This window comes from Eschrichtius robustus, chromosome 19 (assembly GCF_028021215.1).
Source record: "Eschrichtius robustus isolate mEscRob2 chromosome 19, mEscRob2.pri, whole genome shotgun sequence".
Classification (NCBI taxonomy): domain Eukaryota; kingdom Metazoa; phylum Chordata; class Mammalia; order Artiodactyla; family Eschrichtiidae; genus Eschrichtius; species Eschrichtius robustus.
The window spans coordinates 67,247,731-67,266,954 of NC_090842.1; the positions used below are offsets into that span (position 1 = coordinate 67,247,731).

General features: G+C 60.5%; 2 protein-coding genes across 2 annotated transcripts; one reads left to right on the forward strand and one right to left on the reverse strand.

The window, feature by feature from the left end:
- Positions 1 to 180: 180 nt before the first annotated feature.
- EPN1 (epsin 1) lies at positions 181 to 13,475 on the forward strand. Its single transcript, XM_068527385.1, has 11 exons — positions 181 to 291; positions 3,104 to 3,430; positions 7,197 to 7,446; positions 8,698 to 8,822; positions 9,200 to 9,274; positions 9,813 to 9,896; positions 10,509 to 10,812; positions 11,170 to 11,280; positions 11,381 to 11,467; positions 12,530 to 12,787; positions 12,871 to 13,475. The coding sequence occupies exons 2-11, from the start codon at positions 3,203 to 3,205 to the stop codon at positions 13,077 to 13,079; spliced, it is 1,731 nt and encodes a 576-aa protein (XP_068383486.1). The 5' UTR covers positions 181 to 291; positions 3,104 to 3,202; the 3' UTR covers positions 13,080 to 13,475.
- Positions 13,476 to 13,846: 371 nt separating this feature from the next.
- On the reverse strand, positions 13,847 to 14,734 carry LOC137752511 (uncharacterized). The gene has a single exon (XM_068527192.1). It carries the CDS (start codon positions 14,732 to 14,734, stop codon positions 13,847 to 13,849), a length of 888 nt encoding a protein of 295 aa, XP_068383293.1.
- Between the last annotated feature and the right edge of the window lie 4,490 nt (positions 14,735 to 19,224).

Here is a 19,224-nt window from a genome sequence, read left to right on the forward strand (position 1 = left end):
CGGGGCGGCCGGGCGGGTCGCGCGGCCGCTTCCGCTTCCGGTCCGTCGCCTCCTTTGGTTGCTTCCCGTCCGCTCGGCGGCTCCCCTCCCCCGCCCGGCTCTCCGCGCCCCTCCCGGGTGCCGGGGCGGCGGGGCCGTCGGCGTGCGGCCCTCCGTGCGTCCGCGCGTGCGCCCGAGCGCGGCTCCGCGTCCGCCGCCCGCGGCTCGGCGCGCGCCCCGCGACACCGAGGCCGAGCGGGGGCAGGGGGCTGCCCGCCATGACCCCCTGGAGCGCGGCGTGAGGGGGCCGAGGTGAGCGCGGGCCGGGGCGCGGCGGGCGGGCGCGCTCGGGCGTCTCCGCGGCCTTTGTGTGTCTGCTCCCGGCCGGCCTGGGCCGCCCGCGGCTCTCCGTCTCTCCCGCGTCTGCCTGTGTGTCAGCGTCTCTGCCTCTCGCGGGCCTCGCTTGTGCTCGTGTCCGTGTCTGTTTCGCCGTTTTTGCAAAGCATTTGTCTCCGTGTGTCTGTCCCGGTCTCGTTCTGCCTTTCTGTCACGTTTCGGCGTCTGAGGGTCAGGATTAATGTTGGTGTCTCCGTTCGCCAGGTGTCTCTAGCCTCTGTGCATCTCTCCCCGTCGTCTTGCCATCTCATTTTTGTCCTGGTACCCGTGTTCTCCAACCCCGAGTCCCTCTCCGCGGGTCCGTCGCTTGGTCTAGGGTCTGCCCCTTCCCCCAGGTTCTTGAGTTAGTTGTGGTGAAGAACCCGGCTCTAGAATCAGAGGCCCACTTTTTGCGAGCCTGTAATATATTTCAGGTGATTTATCACCAAACCTTAGTTTCCTAGTCTTTAAAATTAGTGTGTTTATGTTTCCTGCGTAATAGGGCAGCTTTGCCTAATAACGGAGGTGATGCTTTTAAGTGCCTAACCCTGGCGCGTAGTAAGTGTGTAGTTAACTGCTGGGAGCTCTGGTTTCCATTATTATTTGTAGATTTTTTGTTCCACACAGATGACGTTTGATATCGTTTGATAGCTGAGTATCCCTTGGAGAATTTTGCCGTATGATTTGTCTTCTATTCGATCTAGTAATTCTTTTTGGGCTAAGCAATTTTGAAAAACGTAGTCTTGCTTTAAGCAGTATCTGTGAAGTTTTAGTTTTGCTGTGACGGTTGAATATATCTTCTAATGCCCGCTAATATAAACACACGGTGTTAAGATAGCACATCTTCTGATGGCCACCCTTTTGGAAATAGTTCTGTTTTTTCTCTGACAATAATAGTAGCCAACGTTATTGAACTACTACCCACGGGGCACAGCGCCAAGAACTTTATATATCCGTTGTATTTAATCAACAGTTCTGCCGGGTGGAATCTTTTCCTTCATTTCAGAGTTGAGCAAACTGAATCTCAGGGAGGCCAGAATTTGGACCCAGATTTCGTGTTCCTCTCCATTTTTCTTGTCTCTTATTTCCCTGTCCCAGGTTACTGCCTCTTTTCGTTTCAGGGTCTCCGTCTTTTCTCGTTGCCCGCCTGCCTCACTCTCTTCCCATGTTTCTTTATCTGTTTCTCGTGTCTTTATCTGCCTAGCTTTCTCTGCCTCTTTTTCTCCTCCTCTGTCTTTCCCTTTCCTTTCAGTCTCCTACTCTGTTAGTTGTCAGATCAGCTCTTCGTATTAGTGTGTCTGGCTGGGCCTTTCTTGGCACCCTGGCCATCTCTTCTCAGCTGTTCACATCTGTCTCCAAGTGCCTGCTCTCCTGTGTTCAAGGCAGAGGCCAGCCGCCTCCCCCGGGACTCAGGTTGTAGGAGGTCTCCGTAGGTCTCTGCCTGTGGCTGACATGCTGGAAAGGCTGTGGACGGCGTGGTCAGCCTGCTCTGCAGCCAGGCTGCTCCGGAGGTGAGGCCTGTGCCTTGGCTTCCTCCCCTGTGAGGTGTTTGTGAATCACGGCGCCACGGGGATGACCGGAGTTCACGTGTGTAAGGCACCCAAGAGCACGCCTGGCACCGGGCAAGGGCTGTGTGAGGGCTTGCTGTGACGGGCCTCCCTGGCCTGATCCCCTTCTCCTCTTTTCTGTTTCTTTCCCATCACTCTCCTCTCGGCACAGGTTAACTTAAAAGTGTATGTTCTGGAGCCCAGGGTGGCCCGGGGTGGAGTCTGCGCCGCCACGCCTAGTGTGTGACCTTGGCTGGGTTATTTCATCTACGTGAGCCCCTGCTTCCTCAGCTGTTAGAACCCCGCCCGCAGTGTTAAATGAGATAATGGATGTCTCGTGCTCCAGGAGTGCCTGGCACGAAGCTGGGGCCCAGCCAGCGGGCTTGTTCCTTATCTCTCCTCCCCGAGCCTCCCTGTTGGGACACCTCGTCCCCCTGGCATACCCCCTCCTGTCTATCTCTGCTCCCTTTGTCGGCCTCCTCCCTGTGTGTCCTTGTTTGTGCAGGGGATTCTGCCCCCCTCACCCCTGCGCCAGAGGTCTTTCCTACCCTCCCTCCTTCCCTTCCTTCCTGCACGGTTTATTGAATGGCTCTTCCGGGTCAGCTCCTCTGATGGGAAAAGCCACATCCAGACAAACGTGGTCTCTGCCCCCATGGGGCTCTCAGGGCGGCCTCAGCCACAGAGTCAGACAAACGAGTAGAAAATCAACCAGGGCGAGTGAGCCTACCCACGAGGCCCCCTGGGGAATGGCGGCTGTGGTGTGGGGTGGGGTGTTCCAGCGGAGCCCCGGGTGAGTGCGGGGGCCTCTGCGGGGGAGGAAGAGCAGGGGGACTGTCTCACGACACCGCCACGTGGATAGCGCGCTTCCTGCGCACCAGGCTCCCTCCAGTTCTCTGGACTCCGCGTGAAGCCCCGTCTCACAGAGGAGAAGACTGCGGTGCGGGAAGTGCCAGGCTAGGAAGTGTTGACTGGGGCGTGCCCCCTTCAGGCCTGTGGCCTGCCACCGCACGCTCTGCCTCGCTGAGCCGGGCCCTGGCAGGAAGGAGCTGGGCACGACTGAGGAACTGAAAGGTGGATGGGGTGGCTAAGGCAGAGGTTAACCGGGGCCACAGTGGGGACCTGGTCCTCCGCCCCGCAGGCAGCGGGGCGCCGGGTGGCCGCAGGTCCCGCTTGTGTTCCCAAAGGTCCTCTCCTTTCCCCAGATGCGGTGACCTGGCAGTCCCTGCCGCGGCCTCCCTCCTCCCGCCGCCCGGTCTCTGCACGCCCAGCGGGGCCCGCCCCCCTCCCCGCCGCCAGCCACCATGTCGACCTCCTCGCTGCGGCGCCAGATGAAGAACATCGTGCACAACTACTCGGAGGCCGAGATCAAGGTTCGGGAGGCCACGAGCAACGACCCCTGGGGCCCGTCCAGCTCCCTCATGTCTGAGATCGCCGACCTCACCTACAACGTGGTCGCCTTCTCGGAGATCATGAGCATGATCTGGAAGCGGCTCAATGACCACGGCAAGAACTGGCGGCACGTGTACAAGGTGAGCGCGGGGCGGAGCCGGATGGGGCGTGCCCACCAGGGGGTGCCCGGACTCGGGCCGCCTGCCCGGTTCCAGGAGGAGCTGGAGTCCTGTGTCTTTACGTAATTCGTGTCAATCTCTCTCTTGTTCAGTGAAGGCAACAAAGAATTTTGGGCCTTGTGGTTTTTGAAGAAGGGGCACATTCTCAAGGCTGATCCACTTAGAAGGCCTAAGTGGGTGCCCAGTGTCCGCCCCTCCCTCAGAGGCGGCCGTGTCCCCAGGTTCTGTCCTCTATGGTGATCTGTGCGTGGAGGTCCAGGCAGGTGGGCAGCTCCGGGGAGTTTTGGGGGCCACGGGCTGGTTCTGTATCTTTGTTGCAACGGTGGTCCTGTGGCCGTACGCCGTTACCAGAACGCAAAGCAACACGTAAGGAAGAGTGAGTTTTACCGTGTGTAAGTCATATTCTACTTTTAAAAGGAAAACAAGCATACGCGTTAGGGATCATTTCTCATCAGGACCGCAGAGACTTGTCATTCTTTCTTTCTTTTTAAACAATTTTCTGTTTACTGTCTGGGTTGATCATAATTGACATAGCCAGCTACCTGGTGCTGGATTTTTAAGTTGTTTGCAATGTTCTGCTTTTACAAACAAGACAGCCATGAATGTCCGTGTACGTTTGCCATTTTCCAGAACTGGAATTTCTGGGCATACGCCTGTGCCATTTTGAAATGTGGCTAAAGTGCCCCCAGTGATACATGCACACGCCCCGATCCAGTGAAGAAGAGACAGAAGGACAGACCACAGACTTTGGGTAAAGGGAACTCAGTTGCAGGCAGCGCTCAGTGGGTGGGTTTCTCGTTTGACTGCTGTTCTGGGGACCTGGGGCCTGGCATCCCAAGGTGGGTCAAGAAGTGGTAAAGTGCTGGGGCTGGGGCAGGTGGCGAGGCCCCACCCCCAGCAATGCGGCCTCAGGCCAGTCCCGGGACCTCCCTCTGTGGGAGAGTCCGACTCCTGGGGCCCAGGGGTGTTGGTGAGTCCTTTTGTCGTTGTTCCTTCGGTAAAATGGCAGTTGAGGGCCTGCTTTGTATGTGGCGGTAGGCAAGATGGGTGAGGCCCCTGGTCTCGGACGCGGACTGGAGCATGTGCCGGCCGGGCTGTCTGTCCCCCGGAGGCTGGGGTGGGTCCCTGGTGGGTTCCAGGACGAGGAGCCTGAGGCCTGGAGAGGTGGCGCCGCTTACGTTCCAGCCGGGATAGGCCCGTTCCAGCCCGGATAGGCCCGTTCGCTCTGGCTCCTTTCCATGCCCCTCCCTACGAGCCACGCTTGGGTCTTGGATTCGATTGAGTCATTTCTTGTGAAGGGAAAGGGCGGGGGAGTTGGGGAGCCTTTTTGTGAGGTCAGGGGGAGGGACAGAAGCTGGGTGGGGAGGGGGCCCGACCGGGTGTGTGAGGGGAGGTGAGTCCAGAGAGGCCACAGGCGGCAGGTTCTTTGTGACCGGTGCCTGTGGGCGGAGAGCAGCGGAGGTACTTCTTCCAAGTGAGGGAACTGAGGCGCAGAGGTTCAGGGCTGCCCTCGCTGTGGTGGGGCTGAGAGGGGCGCCCCCGAGCCCACCCTCTTGACTCCGGGCTGCGTCACCTGACTTCGCTGAGGAGTGCAGGGGCTCAGTCTTTATTTTCGAAAATAGGGGTCAGCAAACTACAGCCCGTGCGTCAAACCTGGCCCTCTGCCTATGTTTGTAAGTAAAGCTTTGTCACACGTGGCCTGGTGCAGGGCTGAGCTCTCAGGACCGGAAGTGCAGGGCCTGAAATGCTGGCGGGTTTATCAGCTGGCCCTTTACAGGGAAAGCTTGCTGGCCCCTGTTGAAGCTGACGCTCGCATTCTGATGGCCCGGGACGTCCTGGACCAGGCTGTTTTGAAAACCCGTGATGTTTTCCATGGAGGCGCGTGTTCTGAGTGCACAGCCCGGCTGGCTCGTAGGTGTGTGCCCCCCTCTGTAGCCACTGCCCAGGTGGAGGTAGAGGATGTGTCCCCAGGAGGCACCGTGCCCGGCCTCCCGTCTGCCGAGATAGTTCCAGGTGCGGAGTCCTGTGGCCTGTGATCCTTGGTCCTGCTCTCTTTTGTCTTTGTTCGCCGTCACGTCTGGGGGGTTGACGTGTGGAGCAGCCGCTCGTTCATGTACGCGGCTGTGTGTGTGTGGGCCTCCTGTCACGTGAACACGCCACGGCTCGTACGTGTGTATTTCCCCCCTGTGGGGTGTTTTGGTTATTTCCATGTTCACGGTCTTTAAACTGCAGTTCCAAAGTTCCCAGAGCTCTGAAAATGAAAGTTTTCAAAAGTCGTTTGGCACCAAGGCCCCATCTGGACCGGGGTGAGGTTGTTTATCCGGCATTTGAGGGTCCCACAGAGTGCAACCGTTGGTGTCACCCTCCTCTGGGGGACTTCTGTTACACGTGGTGTGTGCAGTCTTTATGGCGCGAACTCGGGGAAAATTCTGAATTCCAAAACACCGCTGGCCCAGGAGTTCTGGAGCCTGCCTTCCACACGCGGATGTGGTTTTACTTCTTTCCGTTCTCCTCTAAGGCGTAAACGTATCTGGGTCAGTTAAAGACTAATCTCTAATTACAGAGGTGAATAGTGTCAACACACCTTCAGGACCCATGCCAGATCCAGGTCAGGCTCCCTGGGGAGGCTGGGGAGATGTGATGTGACCCTGGCGGATTCCGCTGCGGTTCAGACAGCTTCCCCGGGGTGGCCTGTCCCTCCCTCTCTGTTTCGTTCTGCTCTAGACTTAGGAGCCCTGGGTGGGTCTGGGAACTCTGGGAGGCCCCTGGTGTCACCTGCAAAATCTAAGGTGTGCCCTTTTCCTGAGGACAGTGGCCATGGCCTCCCACAGAGCCTGAAAGGGGCCAGGACCCCTCGCCTCACTCCCCAGACCGCCTGGAGTCCAGGCTCTGCAGACCACGAAGGACTTGCCTGGGGTGGGGAGTGGGGGGCGGTATTTCCCATTAAACCTTGCTGAAAAGGGAATTTGTTCCCATGTCATAAAATGCAGAAGATCCCAAAGGGTGTTCCCTCATCCCTGCCCGCGTGGTCCTCCCTTGGAGCACCCAGGCCTGGACGGGCCCTGCCGGCACGGCGTCTCCCTCCTCCGCCGTTGTCTTCAGATTGTGCCGGGGCGGTGTGAGACTTTATGCTTGGGATGACACTTTGCAGACTCACAGGGTGCTAGAGAAAGCGGGCGGATGTGTCGTGCACTGGGCACCCCGAGTGGGGCCTAACAAGCCGCCTTCCGGCCGTGCGACCTTAGGTCTTCGTTTCGATGAACAGAGCAGGGTCTGCACCGCTCGCTTGGGGATCCCCACGCGGGCTGCGGTGATGCACCGGCCGTCTCCCCTTTCCCGGTGTTTATTGAGATACGCGTAGGTTACGTGACACATGAATCACCCTTTTAAAGTGCACAGCTTGGTGGCGTTAAGCACGTTCACGGTGTTGTGCAGCCATCGCCCCGCCTAGTTCCAGGATATTTTCGTCCCCCTAGACAGAAGGGGGGATCTCCCGATCCCACTGAGAGTCACCCCCAAGTCCCCGGGCCCACTTTGTGGGTTTGCCCGCCCGGACATCTCCTGTGAGCGGACTCTCGCACACTCTGCTCTTTGGGGCCCGGCTTCGGCCACCCCGCGTGGTGTTTTCAAGGTCCATCCCGGTGGCAGCTCGTGCCGCGGAGGGTGTGGTGGGCTGGGCCTCGGGTGACGGTGCGCCGCCCCCCCCCCCCCCCCCCCCCCGCCGCAGGCCATGACGCTGATGGAGTACCTCATCAAGACGGGCTCGGAGCGCGTGTCGCAGCAGTGCAAGGAGAACATGTACGCCGTGCAGACGCTGAAGGACTTCCAGTACGTGGACCGCGACGGCAAGGACCAGGGTGTGAACGTGCGCGAGAAGGCCAAGCAGCTGGTGGCCCTGCTGCGCGACGAGGACCGGCTGCGGGAGGAGCGTGCCCACGCACTCAAGACCAAGGAGAAGCTGGCGCAGACCGCCACAGGTGAGCCAGGGGGCCCGGGCCCGGCCCCCGCCTGCGCCCTTCACCTGCGCGCTCCCTCCGGGCTGTCTGAGGGCGGCCCGTGCCGAGAGGGAGAGCGCCGCCCGGAGGAGGCTGCTGCCCCCGCGGGAGCTCTGCTCAGGCGGAGGGCAGGGGGCTGAGGCCCTGGGTGGCGCACAGGACGGAGGAGGGCCAGAGCGGTGGCGAGGGGACTCGGCTGGAGTTGGAGGAAGTGTAGGTGCCGGGTGGCGACCAGCGATTGGGAGAACGAGGTGACGTAGAGGAGACAGAAAGGGCGTCCCCCACGTTGGGAAGTCCAGCTGTGTCGGGAAGCTTTCAGTTTTATACATGGGTGTGCAGATCCTGAGTGCTGCTGGGAAAGGCCTTTTATGCTGGAACCGGGTGGGTGTCGCAGGTCGAAACATTCCCCAAGTGGTGTCGTGAGCACACGTGGCAGCCGTCTGCGCGTTTGAAGCGGGAAGGGTAGAGATGGGAGTAATGCCGAGAGGTGGGCCTGGGAGCTCTCGGACGAGGGGGCTGGGGAGGCGGGACCGCGTAGGAGGCCCGAGCAGTTTCCAGGTGATGGAGGGTGGTGTCTTGGCAGGTGGTCAGGATGGAGAGGCGACGTGCGATGGTGAGCGCTCCCTGGCCAGCAGGAGCGAGCCTGGCCCGTTGAGGGAAGGCTGGGTGCTGCTCCCTCCTGTCTGGGCCCATGTCTTCTCTCCATCCTTTCCTCATTCGCCCCTTGTCCTGGGACGGGGCCGGGGCCAGGTGTGCAGGCCGCTCCTCCCCCAGCATCCAGCCGCAGGCCCCAGGCTCCCCACTGGGGGCTGTTGGAAGCTTTCCCGCCTGGGCACCAGGGAGGAAGGCCCTCCGTCCCCCTGGGGCCTGAGATGGGGCCCCGAGACAGGCCACAAGGCACGTCTGACCCGGTGCAGGAACTTAGCTCACGGGCTCAGAGGTTCCCCAGGGCCGTCCCTCTTTATTAGCAGACTTTTGTCCTGGGCCACCAGGGCTGTCCTTCTTTGACCCCTGTCCTTCCTGCAGGTGGGGCCGCCGCACCCCTCTGTGGGTTTGCATGCACACCACACCCCCTCCCTGACCATGGAGCCTGGGGTCTGGGTCCCACTGGGGATCTTGGGGGAGGGAGGCCAGGCCTGAGGGGAGTCGGGGGGTTTCAGACTCTGCCAGCCTGGCTGCCTGGGCCGTGGGGTCCCCTCTTCCGTCTGGGTCTCAGCGTCTGTGTCCCCTCAGCCTCCTCCGCAGCCGTGGGCTCTGGGCCCCCGCCCGAGGCAGAGCAGGCCTGGCCGCAGAGCAGCGGGGAGGAGGAGCTGCAGCTCCAGCTGGCCCTGGCCATGAGCAAGGAGGAGGCCGACCAGGTACGGCCGGGCTGCGGGGGTGCGGGGCATGGCGGGGTCGACTTCCGTTCTGCCATCCATCTCCACGCCTCGCCGTCAGCCCCTGCCCGCCCCTCCTCTCCCGGTCTCTCTCCTCTCTCTGCTCGCCCTCTGCCCCGTCTTTCCCCGCTCCCTTTCCTCTCTGGGTGCTTGGCTGTCCTGGCCCTGCCCAGCCCGGCTCCCACCCACACCCCAAGCTTGTCTCTTTGCTGTTCTTCACCAGTTCGGGGAGTGTGTCGGTGTGTCTCTTGCTCTGTCCGAGCCTGGCTCTCTGTCTCCATCCTTGTGTGTGCACGTCTCTCTCCCCACCTCTGGGCCCCTCCTGTCTCCCCCAGCCCCTCACGCTCTCTCTCCCCCAGCCCCCGTCCTGCGGCCCCGAGGATGACGTCCAGCTCCAGCTGGCCCTTAGTTTGAGCCGTGAGGAGCACGATAAGGTCAGAGCAGCTTCCCCACCCCGAGGCTCCCCTGAGACCCTCCCCAGGTCCCCGCCTCCTCTCACCTTGAAGGGCCCCACCCCCACACATTCGTGCTGCAGCGTTTTCAGTGGGACCTTGTGTCTAATGGGTCCCCGGAAGGATACCCGGCACGTGAAGCAGATGCCTTGTGGCTGCTTTGGGTGGTGAGGGTGCCCTCCTCTCTCTCCGTCACAGCCCAGGGTTCCACCACCTTCACCCCGCGCAGAAGACACCCGGAGTCAGGCGCCCCGTGCTTCCCCAGCCCGTTAGAGCAGCCCGTCCCGGCCCGGCCCGTCCCCTGCACGGCACCCTCCCGTCGTCGTCCCCCCCGCCCCGGCCTGAGACCCCGTGTCCCACCCCATCCCACACATCGTCCGCATCCCATTTTAATTTTCAGTCGCCGTTGTCTGGGTGGGAGGGCTCGGGGCTGTCCATGTGGGGGGGTGGGGGAGTGCAGTGTCAGCCCCGTCGCTCAGAGTCTGACCCCTCCCCTGCCTGCTGCTTCCGGCCGGAACAGGAGGAGCGGATCCGCCGTGGGGACGACCTGCGGCTGCAGATGGCCATAGAGGAGAGCAGGAGGGAGACCGTGGGCCAGGAGGAGGTGAGTGGGCGCCGGGCCTGGCTGGGCGGGCGGAGTGGCGGGAGAGCGTGTCCAGGCCGGCCTCGGCCAGAGGCCTCATCGGTGTCCGGCGCAGCCCAGGAGAGTCTCGGCCCTGCTCCGCCTGCCCCCCTGCCCCTGGGAAGGGAGGGGCGTGCAGGGTCTGCGGGGGCACCTCCCATCCAGAGCGCGTGGGCAGCTGCGGGTGCGGGGCCGAGGGCGGCGGCTGAGCCTGAGACCCCCGAGTCTGTGTGGTGTCGGGGGCTCCCCGTCGGGGGCTGGTCAGCGGCCTGGCCTGGGTGGGAAGCGGGCGTGTGGTGTTGCAGGGCCAGCCGACTGCCGTGCGGAGAGCGGACGGAGGGGCTAGGGTGGGAGGAGGGCCGGGGCGGGTGGGGAGGTGGCCGGGGGAGCGTGTCAGAGGAACAAGCAGCTGGGCGTCTGCTCCCGCGCCCGTCCTCTCTGGGCGCTCGGAGGTCCCCTGGCGGTGGGTCTGCCTCCCCTTGACGCCCGGCTCCCTCTGCCCCTCCTGCTGTGTGGCCGTCCTGTCTCCCCCGCGTCCTCTCTCTGGGTCGGGGTCTGCCCCACTGCCCCTTCTCTCCTCTTTCTTCCCTGCAGTCGTCCCTCATGGATCTTGCTGACGTCTTCACGGCCCCGGCTGCTCCGCAGGCTGCGGATCCCTGGGGGGGCCCAGTGCCCATCGCTGCTGCCCTGCCCGCGGCGGCCCCCACCTCGGACCCTTGGGGGGGACCCCCTGTGCCTCCCGCTGCTGACCCCTGGGGTGGTCCGGCTCCTGCGCCGGCCTCCGGGGACCCCTGGAGGCCTGCTGCCCCTGCGGGGCCCCCAGTTGACCCTTGGGGTGGGACCGCGGCCCCTGCGGCTGGAGAAGGACCTACCCCCGACCCGTGGGGGAGCTCAGACGGTGAGTGCCCACTGCCTCCCTGACCCTGCGCAGGTGTGGCGTGCAGTCCGGGGGTGCCCTGGGGGTGGGTGCCCGTTGGCTGTGGGGGCTGCAGGAGGCGGGGGAGGGGCTGGGTGAGGCACGCACGAGGCCCCTCACCCCACCCTGGCCGGGGGCCTCTCGGGGGGCCTTCTGGAGGCCTCAAGGCTGAGGAGGGCTTTGCCAGAAGGGGGCGCCTGGCAGTGTGAGCGCGCAGGGCTGGAGGGTGGGGACGCGGTGGGAGGGGCCAGCGGGGGAGGGGCCTGAAGCCTCGGGGCTGCCTGGCTTTGGGGGGCGGGGTGGGCTGCCAGCCCCTCACCTGCCTTCTTCCTCACGCAGGCGGGGCCCCGGTCGGCGGACCCCCAGCCTCTGATCCCTGGGCCCCGGCCCCGGCCTTCTCAGACCCCTGGGGGGCGTCCCGTACCAAGCCCAGCGCCAATGGCACCGCAGGTACTGGGGGGGGTGGCCCGGGGGTGGCGGGCCTCGAGTGTGGGAGGAGTCTTGTCGCCTGGGCCCCTGGGGAAGCTGAGGGCACACCCTGACCCCACAGCGGTCGGGGGGTTTGACACGGAGCCCGACGAGTTCTCCGACTTCGAGCGACTGCGCACAGCCCTGCCGGCCTCTGGGAGCAGCACGGGTGAGTGTCCCCCGCAAGCCCAGGAGGCCTGTCCTGCAGGCTGGGCAGCCGCTTGAGGGTTGAGACGCAGCAGGATGGCTGCAGCCCCCAGGTGGGCCCGGCCCCCAGGGCTCTTGTAACAGCGTGACTGAGGTGGAGCTGGCCGTCCACCCATCGTAAGGAGGAACTCCTTACTGTGTTTTCAAATAACTTCAGACTTAGAGAAGAGGTGCAAAAATCGTACAGAGAATTCCCTTTCTCCAGTTTCCCCAAACGCTGCCCTCTGTCACCCTGGAATGTTTCTGGAGTGCAGTGCAGGCTCTCTGGGGGCTTCCGGGCGGTGTGGCGCCTGGACTGGCCTGATGGCTGCCCCTCCCTCTGGGAACCGCACCCCTTTCCTCACCTGCCCACTGGCGTCCTGGGGCCCGGGGCAGGGGCGTTTGTGCGCCCCTCTTCCTGGAGCTCCGAGCGCCTGTCTTCCGGCCAGAGTCCGGGCTGGCCCTTGTGTCTGCAGGTTGTCCCGGGGCTTGTCCTCGAGCTGAGACCCCGAGTCTGTGTGGTGTTGGGGGCTCTCTTCGTGGTGCCCGCCTCCCCGCCCTGGGTAACATTCCCTCTGGTCCCTCGGTTTTTCTGCGTCTTCGAGTGCAGCAGGCTTTGTGGAGGGAGCAGGGCTGGCACCAGTGCCTCCCCCACCCCAGGCTGACCGTAGGTTCCCGTCCAGTCTGCAGGTCTCACTCTTCCAGGTTGCTCTTCAGCTACACGTGTGCATGTCCTTCAATATCAGACGGGGTTCTTAAATCTTAAAGAGACAAAAAATCAGGCCTTAACGCTAACGGCACATCACCCAGTCTCCTGGGACGGTGGGCGCCTGCCCCTGTCCGCCCCACACGTCCCCTCCGGGCAGTTATGAGCCGTCGTGTGAGCTTCCGAAAGCGGTGCTGTTCTGCTGTCACCCGCTGGGGCCGGTCCCTGACCTGGAGGCTGTCAGAGGGTGGTCCTCCCGGCCTTGCCTCTTGGCCTCACACCTGCCTGGTTTGGCTCCGGGGCCGCCTCCCCCGACCCCCCCTCTGTGGCCCCTTCCAGGGGAGCTGGAGCTGCTCGCCGGAGAGGTGCCCGCGCGCAGCCCCGGTGCCTTCGACATGAGCGGGGTCGGGGGCTCTCTGGCCGAGGCTGTGGGGAGTCCCCCGCCTGCAGCCACCCCGACGCCCACGCCGCCCACGCGGAAGACGCCGGAGTCGTTCCTGGGGCCCAATGCCGCCCTGGTGGACCTGGACTCGCTGGTGAGCCGGCCAGGCCCCACACCGCCAGGAGCCAAGGCCTCCAACCCCTTCCTGCCGAGCGGTGAGTGCGGCCCGGGAGCAGGGGTGCTGGCCCGCCCGGCAGACCCCTGACTCGACTCCGCTCCCTGCCCTCTCTCCCTGCAGGAGGCCCGGCCACCGGCCCCTCCATCACCAACCCCTTCCAGCCCGCGCCCCCCGCGACACTCACCCTGAACCAGCTCCGGCTCAGCCCCGTGCCCCCGGTCGCTGGAGCGCCGCCGACGTACATCTCTCCCCTTGGCGGGGGCCCTGGCCTACCCCCCATGATGCCCCAGGGACCCCCGGCCCCCAACACTAATCCCTTCCTCCTATAATCCAGGGCGGGAGGGGGCTTCCCCCACTCCTGCTCCCTGGGCGACCAGTGTTGTGAGTGCATGTGAAGCGGGGGACCCCTGCCCCCACCCCAGCATCCTTCCCCCTCCTGGGGCCCACTCACACTACACCGTCTCCCCACATCCCCGACCCTGCCTCCCCAGAGAGAAACTGGACCTGGGGATGGGGAGGGGTGCGGCCGGAGGGGGACCCCTGCCCACGGCATTAGAAGGGGGAGGGACAGCGGGGGGGGGGGTCCCCCCACCCATCTCCCTCCCTCCCAACTCCTGACGGGCCCCTCAATCAGTGTTTGAGCCTCCTCGTCCCCTCACGCACCCCTCGGTGAATCCTTGGTGATGATTTTGGCAACTTCGGGAATAAATGGCAATTCTTATGGGCGCAGTGCCCACAGGTTCCTGTGACCCCTTCACCTGGGGCACCCAGGGCTCTGAACCCATTGGCCTCCTGGGGGCAGTTGGGAGCCGGCCCCTCGTGGAAGCCTTGATTTCCCTGACCCTCTGGGTGCCGTTCGGTTCTGTGCTGGGGGTGGGAGGGGGAACTGAGTCCTGGTGGAGCTGTGGCCCACTCAGGGCCAGACAGTCACCCTTATGAGGGTCAGGAGTCCCCTGGAGAGCTGACGGGGCCCTGGGCTGTGCCAGCGGACACCACGTTGAGGTTGGGGTCCAGGGCGCATGAGTTGTTGGTGAGGACGGGGAGTTCTTACTGAGGTGGCGCACACTTGACACACCTCACACACGCCCCGGCCATCCTATGCCCAGCGTGGCACCGCTGGAGGCCCGCATCGGCTGCTGCTGGCTGAGCTTGGAGACCACAGGTGCCTCCTGCCTGCTGTTTGTGCTCCGGGCTGGGCCCCAGGGGGGGTCTGCAGGCCAGCCGGCAAGGTGAAGCCACGGTCGCCCCCAGGAACAGCGAGCGTCTGCTGGTCCAGCCCTGCAGCCCTGCGGCCCCGGCTGGGTGATGGGGCTCCACGGGGGCTCCCGCCACGCTCGTGGGGGTCAGGTCCCCGCCCCGGTTTGTTCCCGAAGTGGTTCTTTTTAACAGCTGGCTCAGGGGTACGGGGGGACTCATCCCATGGGCCGGGCACCCGGAGATCAACTGGCCTTTGTTCTTTCCCAGGAGGTGCCCTGGCATGGGGCGAGCGAGGGCACGGGTACATGCAGACCACCAGGGGCCAGAGGGCGCGCCCAGGCTGGCCTGCACTGACCTGCCTCCAGTGGCGCCCACTTCCCACGGTGTGGGGGGGGGGGGGTGGTGACTGGGGAGCCTCAGACACGGCTGTGGCACGGTGGCCCCGGTGGGTCCCAGAACAGGAGTGCGGGTGCAGGTCAGGGGCGGGTGTTAGACTCACTGGTCCTGGACTGGTCAGGCCAGGCTCCCCTCCTCGTACCCGCGGTGATGGGAGCTTTGTGGGGGTCCGGATAGACGGAAGAGGGGGCCACCACCCTTCCGCAAGGAGGACGGGGCGCACGGAGCTCAGTCCAGTCGGTTGGTTCAGGACTCGAGGTGCTGTGAGAGTGTCTCTCGGGCTTACGGGGGGTGGGGGGTGGGGGGTGGGCTCCTGGCCTCCTGGACTGTGGGAGTGGGGAGGGGGCCCGGGGGGGGGCGGTGGGGCAGTTACCAAGGGCAGGGGTACCATCCTCGGGGGCCGTCCTGATCCCTGCTCCTGACTCTTGGGCCCCTGAGCCCTCCTGTTCCAGCCCCTGGGGTCCCCGAGGACCCTCCCCCTCCAGACGCGAGCCAGACCCTCTGTTTCACTGGACGTGATGCCGCAGAGCCTGCCTGCCACCTCTTAAAAAATGCAGAGGAAGGCGATGACGGGAATGTGGGACTGCGGTTTACGCTAGTGGAAGGGTTAAAGGTTAGAGACTGCAGTCTTTCTGGCGCTTTCCTTATTTGTCAAAATGGAGGAGGAGAAACCACCACAACCCTGGCAGCCACGTGCCTATGAGGCGGGCCTGCATCACCTCCCAGGCGTCCTCCTTTTCATTCCTCACAGCGTGAAGTACACAGGAGCTCCAGAACCTTGGGTCTCCTCGTGTACCACGCTTTCCAGAGTTCTCTGGCCACCATCTCAGTGGGAGCTGCAGCCTGAGGGCGCCCGCCCCGTAGGCCCGAGCGCTTGGTCTGTAGTGACCCATCCCTTCCTGGTGGTTCACGCCCGCTGCCCGGGCCATTGTGCGTGCGCCTCTGACCGGGCGTCTGTGTCCAGGGGGCGTAAGGGACAAGGCCCCGCCCAGGGCTGTTCTGAACGGCCGGGCCGGCTCTGGTTCTGAATGGGTTTAGGGTCGGGGAGCGGCCTGTGGGCCTGTGGCCAGCAGGTGGCGCCGGAGGGCGGGGGCGGCGGGGGCGACGCGGGGCGGCTGGGCGCCAGCGCTGGACACGCTTCCTCTCCCAGGCCCCCTGGTCCCTTGGCCTGCCTGCTCGTACGTCCTCAGCACGTCCCCACACTCACCTGCACCCTCCCTCTCACCTGCCCCTGCACATGCCCCCTTCTCACGCATGTGCACGTCCGCACTGACCGCCCCGCGCTGCACAAGCTCACAGGGTTTCAGTCTCACCCCGTCTTAATTTTTCTCACACGGAAACTCCAATTCAGGCCCAGACTCGGCCTCAGCCAGACTCTGCCTTTGCCCCCCGTTTCCTTTAAAGCAGAAATGCTTTCCTTCAGAACGATCTGCTCTCTGCAGAACGCCCGTCCGTCTCCTGCCACACTGGAACCAACGCCCTCCTTCCTGCTTTCAGTCGGTGTAACCAGCCCTTTACTGTGCGGGAGTGAAACCCACACACGTCAGCTGATGCCCCAACTCAGGGGTCAGCGCCCTGTGGTGGGAGGGTGGGGAGGGACACTCACTGTGTAAATGAAGTTTTACTGGCATGCAGCCGTACCCGTCGTCTAGAGCAGCTTCTACATACAAAGGCAGCGTTAAATAGGCGTCACAGAGACCCTCCGGCCTGAAGTATTTACTACCTGACTCTTTGAGAAAAAGCTCGCTCCCAGCAACTCCTTGTACTTTGCGGGAATTCTAGTGCCCGCCACCCATACCAGCTGAAAGCCCACAGGGTCCCCAACCCCCGGGACAACCATAGGTTTCCCAAGAGCTTTTCAGCGAGTTCTTTTTGCTGTCTTTTCGTTTCCTATTGAGTGTGTCTTCCTGCTCTTATTCTACTAGGGCGAATTCTTTGTTTCATCCACATCAGTTTACTTCTGTTTGAACACTTATAATTTCCAAGAGTACTGTTTAACGTTTGCTTCTTAAAATACGATTTTAATGGACGTTTTCAAGCGCACGAAACTCTAGATGAACAGGGTCATCACTCGCCCACCCAAGGCTGGGGAACTCCTGTCTACCCTCAACCATCGTTTACATCCAGGAGATCTAGTTTCATCTACACACCCCCTCGCAAACCCCTTCCCCTGGAGAATTTTAAAATGATAATTGTACCCTGGCTAGGAACAGTTTGGTGTTAGTGCATATATGGGGCGGGGGGGGGGGGGACCCTGTAGCAGTTAACCCGACACATTTAAAGGGGAATAAAAATTGGGCGAGAGGTTCACGATAGGACTGTGGCAGAATTGCTTCTGTGTTGCCTTTCGGAATGTTGCAACTGATGACTTCAAATCACCTCACTTCAATCACGCAGGCAAACCTAATTAAGCCTCATTAACTTCAGTCATTATAAAGGCAAATAACGATTATTTGAGAATGGGAATTAAACAGAAGACAAATACTAAAAATGGTACCATGATGGATGTAGTTGAATCTCCACTCACATCCCCTTTCCCTGGATGGCACACCTGCAGCGACAGACTCACCAGTCTCTATAAAGAACTGCCCCACCCCGCCCCGACAGCAGCAAACTACAGACTGGTAGAAAATATTTGTGAATCTTATACTGAAAAGGATTCAATATCCAAAATACATAAAATACTCTGAAAAACTAACAACAAAACCAACCCCAGGGTTGGGACTTCCCTGGTGGTGCAGTGGTTAAGAATCCACCTGCCAATGTAGGGGACATAGGTTTGAACCCTGGTCTGGGAAGATCCCACACACCGTGGCGCAACTAAGCCCGTGCCACAACTACTGAAGCCCAGGTGCCTAGAGCCCGTGCTCCACAACAAGAGAAGCCACTGCAATGAGAAGCCTGCGCACTGCAACAAAGAGTAGCCCCCACTCGCCGCAACTAGAGAAAGCCCGCGCGCACCAACGAAGACCCAACACAGCCAAAAATAAAATAAAATTTAAAAAACCAACCCCGTACAAAAACGTGCAAGGACTTGAATAGACATTTCTCCAAAGATATACAAACTGCCCGTAAATACTTGAAAAGATGCTCAACATCATTAGCCATCGGGGAAATGCAAATCAAAACACAGTGAGACAATGTTCACTGCACCACTATTTACAATAGCCAGGACATGGAAGCAACCCAAGTGTCCATCGACAGATGAATGGATAAAGAAGATGTGGCACACATATACAATGGAATATTAGCCATAAAAAGAAACAACAATTGAGTTATTTGTAGTGAGGTGGATGGACCTAGAGTCTGTCATAGAGTGAAGTCAGTCAGAGAGAAACAAATACCGTATGCTAACACATATGTGGAATCTAAAAAAAAAAAAGGTTCTGAAGAACCTAGGGGCAGGACAGGAATAAAGATGCAGACATAGAGAATGGACTTGAGGATGTGGGGAGGGGGAAGGGTAAGCTGGGACGAAGTCAGAGAGTGGCACCGACATACATACGCTACCAAATGTAAAATAGATAGCTAGTGGGAAGCAGCCGCATAGCACAGGGAGATGAGCTCGGTGCTTTGTGACCACCTAGAGGGGTGGGATAGGGAGGGTGGGAGGGAGACGCAAGAGGGAGGGGATATGGGGATATATGTACACACATATAGCTGATTCACTTTGTTATACAGCAGAAACTAACACAACAATGTAAAGCAATTATACTCCAGTGAAGCTGTTAAAAAAAAAAGATACCACCTCACACCTGCTAGGATGGATATAGTCAAGAAATGGAAAATAACAAGTATTGCAGAAGATGTGGAGAAACTGGAATGCTCGTGCATTGCTGGTGGGAATATAAAATATTGCAGCAGCTGTGGAAAAGTTTGGCGATTCCTCAAAAGGTTAAACATAGAGATACCATATGACACAGCAATTTCTCCTAGGTAGATATCCAACAAAACTGAAAGCAGGGACTTGACAGATACGTGTACACCCATGTTCATACCAGCACTATTCACAATAGCCAAAAGATGAAAACAACGCAAGTGTCCATCAGCGACTGAATGAATAAATGAAATCTTGTATGTACATAGAATGGACTAGATTTCAGCCATAAAAGCGAAAGTTTGATATCTGCCACAAGGTGGGACAACTTTGAAAACATTTCACTTAGAGAGACAAGGCAGATGCAGAAGGACAAATACTATGTGACTTCACTTACATGAAGTACCTGGAACAGGCAATCCATAGAGACAGTGAGTAGAATAGAGGGCCCTTTGGGCTGAGAGAAGGGCGAGTGATTCTTTTAATGATACCAAGTCTTGGGTATAGCAAGTGGTGATGGCTGTACGCATTGTGAATGTGTTTAATGTCACTGCATTATATACTTAAGGATGGTTAAAATCATAAATATGAAGTTATGCATGTTTTATAACGAAGTTTATAAAAATGGGTAACTGGTAAATGTGACTAAATATAGTAATCATGGATGGTATAGAAGCTGACATATACATTTAACATTTCAACCGTGATTTCAACAACTCCCAAGCAGTCCCTAGGAGTTCTAGGATCCCTAAGGATCAACAGGAAGGGGCTAAAAGTGGGGAAACATAAAGCCAAAATATGAGTGGCCTGCATTAACCACAGACGAGAATCTAAAAAAGCAGTGGTATAAAAAGCGAAAATGGAATTTAGTACGTAAAAGTTGACAAAGGTGACCACCAGCATTAGGATGGTGTGGGTGGCTCTGGTCTCCGGGGGACATTTGTGGTAGCCAGTGGGGGTGTGAATATACTGCACTCTCTTGTGGTGTCTGTGCAGGAGAAGCACCATGTAGCCACTGGACCAGATCATGAGGCCAATAAACATGGCATCAGAGGTGGACCACG